The sequence below is a fragment of the Bidens hawaiensis genome, unplaced genomic scaffold (genome assembly GCF_021521415.1).
Source record: "Bidens hawaiensis isolate Kalapana, Puna unplaced genomic scaffold, B.hawaiensis_p1.1 tig00014618_1, whole genome shotgun sequence".
Taxonomy (NCBI): domain Eukaryota; kingdom Viridiplantae; phylum Streptophyta; class Magnoliopsida; order Asterales; family Asteraceae; genus Bidens; species Bidens hawaiensis.
In genome coordinates this window covers 27,470-37,058 of record NW_027492275.1, presented here as the reverse complement: position 1 = coordinate 37,058, position 9,589 = coordinate 27,470, and the positions used below count along the sequence as shown (strand labels likewise).

Here is a 9,589-nt window from a genome sequence, read left to right as displayed (position 1 = left end):
ACTCCATCGCGGTACGCGATGGGTCCCTGGCAGACCTATCGCGTACCGCGATATAGGTCTGCTTCGTCACCCCCTATAGGCTTGCCACGTGTCGACACGTGGCAGCCGTTGTGACACGTGGCGACACGTGGCAGCAATGTTGCCACGTGGTGACACGTGGCAGACACAGTGCCACCGTGTGCCACGTGGCACACGTGTCACAACCTTGTTGGCAGCCCATCACGGTACGCGATGGGTCTTAGGGTGACCTGTCGCGTAGCGCGATGGGTAGAAAAATATTTTCACTTTCCACTCTCAAGTTTAGAATTTGACAATTTTAGACCCTAGACTTTGGAAAGTTGATACTTTGAACTCAAAATTTTTACGGTGTTACACAGTCTGTGTCCACCTTGTTTTCTCTCCATATATGTAGTGTGAAAGAACAAAAGGTGAGCACTGAGCAGGAGAGTAGGGGCACATATGGACAGACTAGGGGTGTTTACGGTCCGGTTTGGCCGGTTTTTAGATCAAACCGTAACCAAACCGTTACTAACGGTTTTTAACCGAAACCGAACCGTTAAAATTTAAAACCAAACCAAACCGTTACTGACAGTTTGGTTCGGTTTGGTTTCACGGTTTAGACTTAAATATATAAAAGCAAACAATGTAACTTATCCAAAAAAGAACACGAGCTAATAGAAAACAGTATGCTAAGAATTCATGTAACTTAACAGTTTGACAGGAAGATAAAATGCTTAAGCTCAAAAAAAACAACCAACACATAAACCAATTTCAAGCATATTCAAAACCTATTTCATGGTTTCAGTAACTTTAAAATGGATTTCACCAATTAACCTTGAAGGGTTATTGGGTTCATATAATAAATTGGATAGCCACTTAACTTAACCAGTTTACTTGAAGATAAATTAGTCTTAATCAATTTTATTTTAAGTGTTATATACAATACTAGTAAAATCTATCTTAAAAACAAATAATTGAGTCCAACGGTTCGGTCCGGTTTTATACGGCCAGTTTTTGGTGTAAACCTTAAACCAAACCGTTCACTACGGTTTGAAAATTTTTAAACCGACCGACCGGAAGCTAAGAAAAAAAACCGACCATGAAACCAAACTGATGACCGATTTAGACGGTTTCACGATTTTAAACCAAACCATGAACACCCCTAGGACAGACTATGAACAGTTTAACGGATTACAAAATATGCATTCAGAGATTGTACGTTCTGCTTTACTTGATGTGCATTTAGCTACAGTTGTCTTACACTCACAAACCAAAGATGCTTTATATATATATATAATGAGTAAAAAAACAAGGAGGTAAGTTTTTACTTTTTGTTTGGTTATATATACTAATTATCATTTATGATTAGAAATTTAGAATTATATATGATCGAATGATCGATCCGACCGGACTCATTTAGGCAAAATAAGTGACCCTGACAAAAAGTTGTTCATTTATTTCGTGTCTAGGCCTTTTTTCAAGTATTCATTTCTTTCTTTCATAGTATTGTTTGTATTTATTTAGTAGGTTATAAACTCATGTATTACACGGGTTTGAAAAATTAAATCTCATTCATTATTTTATTATATGATTTTGGTTCTTAAAGTTGCAATAATCATGTACAAAAAACACATCAAAACGTACTCTTGGAAAATCACAAGAGCTAAAAAAATGTAAAAAAATTGCTTCTAATTATGTTGTGTTAGTTTCAACATATATTGCTAATGAACTAAGAGTTGCAAGAGTTTCTATCGGTAAAAAAAATTACCAAGTGATTCAAATTGAGGAATTAATGATATTAAATTATTAATCATCCATAACCAACAAAAAATAATCTTGTGTGGCTTACTTCATGTCTTTTTTTCTAATTCATGTCTTAGGTTATAAAATTATAAGCAAGTGCAACTGTATATTTGGTAATATCGGCAAATAAAGTGCAACACTAATAAAGGTATAGGCATTTTATCACAATTTTTTTCGGTTTCAAACATGTCGTCTTATTAACACATTTTACTCAATTCTAACCACATACAAGAAACTAAACAGTTATAGTGAGTTTTATATTTGTGTGTAAATGTAAAAAAAGTGTAAAGAAAACACGTTCGGAACCAAAAGTAATATTTTTCTTAAAATAACCAGTTCTGACCCTAACTTGTACCGACATAACCGGTTCTTGTGCGTTGCGCCGACTAATACGACCCGTTCTTTTTGCCAGTTATAAGAGAACACAAGCAGTAAATTTGACCCATTTACTTAAAGGGTCAATTACAAGTTAAACTTGCCCGAAATGTTCCAAGTCATACTAAAAGTGAGTCTGTTTCAAATGAAACTTGTTGTGACTCATTACGTAAATCGATGTAAAAAAACTGTTTTAGAGATTTTATTCACAATAAATAAGTATCTCACTGAAAACCAAACCATCATTCCTCTCATATATCAAACAATTTGAGATTCTTTTATAGAATATAGAACACAAACAAATCATAATATTAAACAACCAGCTTAAAAAAACAGATTAGTATTTCAAACACCATACTCATAATCTTACTCCTTATAATGATTTTGCATAAAATCAATTTGCAACACCATAATTATAACCATTTTTCTATCATTTATATTAGTTAATCATACTTTATGGCCTTAACTTGTAAGATTTTTATTTTCTTTTAAATGAGTGTTGTGTCTATAACAAACAAGACAATGTCATCACCACCAGGATACTATTCCGAAAATATATGAATTTTACTTCCTGAATATAAATGGATACCATCAAGAATACAAAACTCACCATAAGATCAGTGTATTTTAATGATCAAAACAACTCATTTTCTATATCAGTTTTGACCGAAACTCTAGTTGATGCAAGTTTGTGACAACGAATTTCACTATCAGTTAACATATAATAAAAAAATTTCAAATAATTATTAGATCTGAAAGAAAGAGTACTGATATGCACCATCATCAATCTAATATTCTCTTTGAGTGTTGAATTATGTCAATTTAGCAAAAGTTATCAATACATATAAAAAAGTTTATATATAGAATTAATAGTAAAAAATAATCGAGGAAAGAAGAATTGTGGCATTAATAAACTAAAAACATACAACGCAAATTCACACACACTAAAATAAAGTTCAAAAGTTCTACATACGTTATTTTATTTCTAATATTGTTTTACTTTATTTACTACTATAAAATTATAGATAATCATTAATATGAAATGTTTATAATATTTATTAATTGATTTATTTAGATAGTTATAACTTCTTTACTTTATTTATTGTTATAAAATTATAGATAAATCTATAATATATATAAACGAAGACATAAAAATCCTACGTGTCACGATGTGGTCGTACCCCCTTTTTTTGGAGTCATCAGATTTGCTTGATTTTTAAATGAAGACCTCTCTTGCATTTGACCCGAATTCATTAGTATGAGTCTTACCAAACCCAGATATTCCCTAAACGGGTTATAACATCTCATTAAATTATTAATTATTCTCACCAAATTATTGATATAAAAATCCTATAAAATACGATATAATAAAAATAAATATCTTATTTATTTTTAAAAAGATATATATATTATTTAAATTAAAAAACCAATTTGATAGTAAAAAAATGGGTCTTGGGTCTCATCAAACCATAAGTATATTATTAACTTTCATAAATATTATTTATAATTAAAAAATCAATTTTATAGTAAAAAAAATAAACGGGTCTTGGGTCTCATCAAAATCATATAGCTTTTAAACCGGGTTATAGCATCTTATTTATTTGTGAAACAATTTATCATCACAACATAAGTATATTATTAACTTTCATACAATAAAAAAATATAAATTCAAAAATAAATATTAGAACAAACAATATAAAACAACTATTCCCTAAACGGGTTATAACATCTCATTAAATTAAAAATTATTCTCACCAAATTAATGATATAAAAATCCTATAAAATACGATATATTAAAGAAGATATATATATTTACATATATATATATATTATTTAAATTAAAAAACCAATTTTATAGTAAAAAAAGAAACGGGTCTTGGGTCTCATCAAACCATAAGTATATTATTAACTTATATAAATATTATTTATAATTAAAAAACCAATTTTATTGTAAAAAAAATAAACGGGTCTTGGGTCTCATCAAAATCATATAGCTTTTAAACCGGGTTATAACATCTTATTTATTTGTGAAACAATTTATCATCAAACAATAAGTATATTATTAACTTTCATACAATAAAAAAATATAAATTCAAAAATAAATATTAGAACAAACAATATAAAACAACCCCTGTAATACGGGGGATAAAAACTAGTTATTAATATAGCATGTTTAAAATATATGTATAATTTGTTTTAATTAGATTTTTTTTGAACAGCCAACTAAGTAACACCGGGTACTCCGTACGCGGCCCCCATTGGCTAAAGGTAGCCCGAGCCGGCCACTAGTCCGGACGGAGCCCCTAGCGGTCCACCTGTTTAGGGATTCACCGGATAAAACCCGACCCCCACGCCCGCCAAACGGCACGACAACGAGGAGCTAGTAAAATCGGGTGAGATCATGACTCGAACCATGGCAAGCCATGATCATCCCTCATATCTCCTATATAAGTTGGTGGTAGTGAGGTTTGATCCCCCTACCTCTCACTTATAAAGTTAGTGCTCTACCATTGAGCCACAACCAACTTATAATTATGATGCCACTTGGCAAAATAATACGACAATTAGGTGTCATGTGGCATAACAATGTTTTTGTTTATTATAATAGTAGAATTTAAAAAAAAAACTGAATTGAAAATTTTTAATTTTTTTCATCTCGTTTTCTTCAAATTATTTATAAAAAGGTGTTTTAAAAAGTTAATAACTACAATAAAAAAACAATTATAAACAGCTTCCTCGCAATTAAATTGAATGACTGGAATCAATAAGAAACCAAGTGCTAAGTTTCAGATCAGTGAAAAAACTGAAACGAAAGAAGAGACCTTTCTCGCTCTATGCCTAAAGCGCACTATGCTCCGCTTCAACCAATGAGAGTTTTCGGTGGAACCGGTGAACCACGCGAGCCGCGTGGGACAGAGGGCTCGTAGTACCTGTCACCGCAGCTATGCGGTGGAAGGGAAGGAGCCTAAGCTGACCTTTTTTCTTTGAAAAAGAAATAAATCAGTACAAGCAATATTAGTAACGTGTACATGATGTTTTAAAAAATAAAAAATCTTATGTTGTTTTTAACTATACAAAATGTTTATTAGAATATATAAATATATATATATATATATAATGCACTTTTAAATTAAGGGATTATTAAGCTCGACTAAAAAAAGGTTTATGGTTGTAAACCGAGTCGGCATTGTGAGGCTCGTTTACATATATATGAGCTATTTTCCGAATCGGCTTTAATCAAGCGAGCTTCAAACAAGCCGCAAGCAGCGAGCCACGGACATTTAAAACATCCCTATAGTTTTTTCAAGCTAGTCCTTTTCTCTTCGTTAAGTTAATAGGCGTTTATTCGAACTCTCTTGGTTGTTTTCAGAAAGTTTTTAATACTTAGGAAATGTTTGGGATTGAGTTCAAAAAATACTTATTGCCTTATTGACTTTTTCAAAAAGCTAGGATTTGGGCTTTTGGAAAACTGCTTTTTAATCATCTCAAAAAGCCAAAGTAAAAAAGAGTTTTATGATTGTCAAACACATTTTAATTTATTAGCTTTTTGAAAACACTAATAAGCTAATAAGCATTTTTCAAACTCAATCCCAAACGTACATTTATATAAATAATAGTGTTATAATAACAAATATAAAATAAATTAGCTAGAATATAAATCGGTCTAAATTGTTTATTTATTTATTTATTCTTTCTCAAATTGGAAGATAGGGACGGCGTTACTGAAGGCGACGTTAGGGTTTCCAACTAGCATCATCATATTTACAATTACAAAAGTCTGTTTGGGTTTCAATCAATCAATCGGACATATGGGGGATAATCGCTGGCCCGAAATTAATCCGGGGAGAAAGACCGTTTGGACGCCTACTACACCACCTGATGCTTCCGGTCCGTAATATTATTATGTTTTACATATTTATCATTGATTAATTGTTGTTGTTGTTTATGTTTCTGATGATTATTGTTAAACCTATATATACTATAGATGTGGTTAACGAGAAGATCATGTCTGCCTTTCGTTGTGTAACATCCTTCCCCTCAAAGAGGATTATCGTTCAGTTTTGGCGACCCGCCTTCCGCAAGGCGGTACTAGTATGTGGCGGTAACCCTTTCTCTTTTCCGCTTCTGAACCCTTTACTCTTCAAATACAGGTCTCGGTGTTCCTGTTATTCCTATAATATTAATATTCATGTAGACGACCCTATGACCATAACCGGTGCTCCCCCATCCACCGCATTCCTCACCGGTTTTCCAGAGGTAGTTATGGATCTTAGGGTTCACCGCGGGACTCCATTGGTGGATCTCGCTTTGGAATGTGAATTAACTTGTTTTGTGATGCTGCCTGTCTTTGATGATGAGACTTCTTGTCTTGGTGTTATTGAAGTTTCTGCGAGGCTTCCGGCACATCTTCTTGCAATATTCAACGGATTGAAACAAGCACTACTGGTATGCTAAGAGGACATTTTATTATTATTATTATTATTTCAATATATTGATAAATGGTGGTTGACTCTGTTTGCTTGTTTTGCAGATGGCGGGTTTGAAAATTTCTCGTTCAAAAGCATTCATACTGCCATACTTGGTAAATAAGTAATGTTTATGTTTGTTTGATTCATAGTCACATAATGAGAATTATAGATTTATGTATAATGGAAGTATAGAATATAGATTATAGAACTGATTGTTTTTTAGTGTGAAATTAGAGATGAAATTGGTGGGATTTATACATCTTATGTAATAATGACAGAAATCCCGCCCAAATAAATCTGTAATTGGTGGAAATCGAAGAGTTATTAGACTGATTGGGCTTAGACTGTGTAGTCTGATCGTCGTTCTACAAATCCCGCCCAAAAATACACCACCGTCCCAAATCCAATAGCGATTTCTCGTGAATTCATAACCAATAAGAGCGACGGACCTAATCTATTGAATCGCGATTTAGGTTTTTAGGGTTCGAAACGTACCGGAACTTGAAGTCGCGAATTCTCCGGCGACCGGAACGCCTGCGAATTCCGATTGGGTACACAACGTACCAATATGGAATTCGCGGGTCTGCCTGCGATTTATGTAACTATGGTTTGATTGATTCTGTGTTTGATTACTTACCATACTTTCTTTTTTTCTTTGAACAGGATATAGGTGATTTGAAACTTGCAGGTAGCGAAACTGAAAAGGCACTACACGAGGCCATACATTCACATGACATAACTCTTGGTCAAGTTTGGATTACTCACGGGACTTGTGATCGGGTGCTTTTACGCAAATTGAAAACACATCATGCTAAGTTACCTAATGATATGTCTTCTCTAGAGAATTTCTATAATGGTCTCGCTATCCTTCGTTTGGGAAAGGGGGAGGGGCTCGCTGGAAGGACACTTGAAACTCGTCAACCACATCTGTGCAAAAACATCTATAAGTTGAAGGATAATAGGGGGTTATTGGCGCTACTCTCTGCCAATGCCAAATGCACTTCTTTTGTGATTTGCTTGAGGAGCTCTCATACGCCGGAGCTTGACTATGTGTTCGAGTTCTTTTGGCCCCAAACAAATAACCATTTTGCCTTGATTGAGAAACTGTTATTGACATTAAAGGAGCATTTGCCAAGTTTCAAGCATGATTCCGGGGTACAACTTGAAACTCGCTGGAAGGACACTTGAAACTCGTCAACCACACTTGAAAGGGGGAGGGGCTCGCTGGAAGGACACTTGAAACTCGTCAACCACATCTGTGCAAAAACATCTATAAGTTGAAGGATAATAGGGGGTTATTGGCGCTACTCTCTGCCAATGCCAAATGCACTTCTTTTGTGATTTGCTTGAGGAGCCCTCATACGCCGGAGCTTGACTATGTGTTCGAGTTCTTTTGGCCCCAAACAAATAACCATTTTGCCTTGATTGAGAAACTGTTATTGACATTAAAGGAGCATTTGCCAAGTTTCAAGCATGATTCCGGGGTACAACTTGGTCATGAGTTACTCGTTGCGGATGTTATGAATTCTATTTCGAGCGGGAGCCGGAGCGGTAGGGGGAGGAGTAGCAAGAGCGGAGGTACTCAAGTCAAGATTTTCCCGGGTAATAAATTATCAAAAACGAAATCGTCTAAGACAAGGGAGTTGATTCAAACAAATTTTGAAGGTGAAAATGACAATGATGATGATCTGGTGATATTAGCAATCTATAAAGTTGATTACAGAGTATTCTTCATGCCAAGCTCACCAACATTTCAAAGTTTCATGGAGAGAATTTACAAGGAGTTTGATTTGAGTTCAACCGGGACCTACATGATTGATTACCAAGTTCTTCCCGGGGAGTGGTATAGTCTAACGGATGACACGTGTTTGAAGAATTGCATTTCATCATATCGGGCATCAGAAAACATCGTTCACATTAAATTGTATATGTATGCAGTGGAGAAGTAGTAGGTTTTCATCAGGTTGAAGAAAAAAAAAACTTTTAATTTTATATATTGTTTATGTTTTTAAGATTGTGAATCCTACATGAAGCTGTTTTGCAGGTACTTTGAAGGGATTGGATTCTCTTTTTGATGCTATTTTTGTTCTTTATAACTCTGTGTGTTTGGTTGTTCGTGTTGTGGTTATATGCACAGTTGTATCACTCCATTAGAGGCTTGATATTTTGATAAAATTGCTGAGCTGTTTGATAGTGAAGAAAGTTTAGGTTTGGTCTTTCTCATGCTTTTAGTTGAGATGATATATTGATGGTGGTGGTGATAACTTACAAATTAGGATACATGTAGTGGTAATATTGAATGGATATCATAGTATAGTATGATGGATATAAATACATCAAAATCTTATGTAATTGCCTTTTGACGAGTTCCCTTGTCCACTTTCCATTTAAAGTAAGCAACTCGATCCTTTGTTAGAAAGGTAGCCGGGCCAGCATTCCTCGCTCAATGCTTTGAAATTGGGTTAATATGGACAATGCTTTTCAACGGGACGAGTAGGACTGGGCATTATTTTCTAAATCTCTTAATTTGACTGGTTGCGTTACACCATTATTCAACATGACATGAGGACCGCCTTTTTTATGTTTTTATGCATTAAGCCATAACTAAAACTAAAGAATGCCTTTGCTCCGGCGGTTTGCAAATACATCGGATACGTGAATCGATAAGATTGATTAACTAGCATTCAATGCAAAAAGCTTTAATATTTAAGTTGCCAGATGTGGGTTTGATAATGATGACGAATTTGAAGGCATGTATGAAGTTGAAAGTGTCAACTTAATCCATGTTGCAACATTGAAGTTATGAATTAGGTCGAGAAGAAGAAGAAACTCACAAACAGAAAAATCGCTTACCTTATCTGGATAATCATGAACACCTGTGCTCGAGATTTATGCAAGCCCATGATATTCTTAGAATCGCAGGTTTACCACAATAACAAATT

The 9,589-nt window shown here is 34.1% G+C and overlaps 1 protein-coding gene across 1 annotated transcript; it reads left to right on the top strand.

Annotated features, from left to right (window-relative positions):
• Positions 1-5,982: 5,982 nt before the first annotated feature.
• LOC143547114 (protein NLP7-like) lies at positions 5,983-7,835 on the top strand. Its single transcript, XM_077038619.1, has 4 exons — positions 5,983-6,066; positions 6,164-6,624; positions 6,710-6,760; positions 7,311-7,835. Exons 1-4 carry the CDS (start codon positions 5,988-5,990, stop codon positions 7,833-7,835), a joined length of 1,116 nt encoding a protein of 371 aa, XP_076894734.1. The 5' UTR covers positions 5,983-5,987.
• The last annotated feature ends 1,754 nt before the right edge of the window (positions 7,836-9,589 follow it).

What these genes read in the sequence shown, in the direction of transcription:
- LOC143547114 (XM_077038619.1), top strand. Translation starts at nt 5,988, where the DNA reads ATGGGGGATAATCGCTGGCCCGAAATTAATCCGGGGAGAAAGACCGTT. An exon ending in TACACCACCTGATGCTTCCG is followed by an intron (nt 6,067 to 6,163) that starts GTCCGTAATATT and finishes TATATACTATAG; the next exon opens with ATGTGGTTAACGAGAAGATC. An exon ending in GATTGAAACAAGCACTACTG is followed by an intron (nt 6,625 to 6,709) that starts GTATGCTAAGAG and finishes CTTGTTTTGCAG; the next exon opens with ATGGCGGGTTTGAAAATTTC.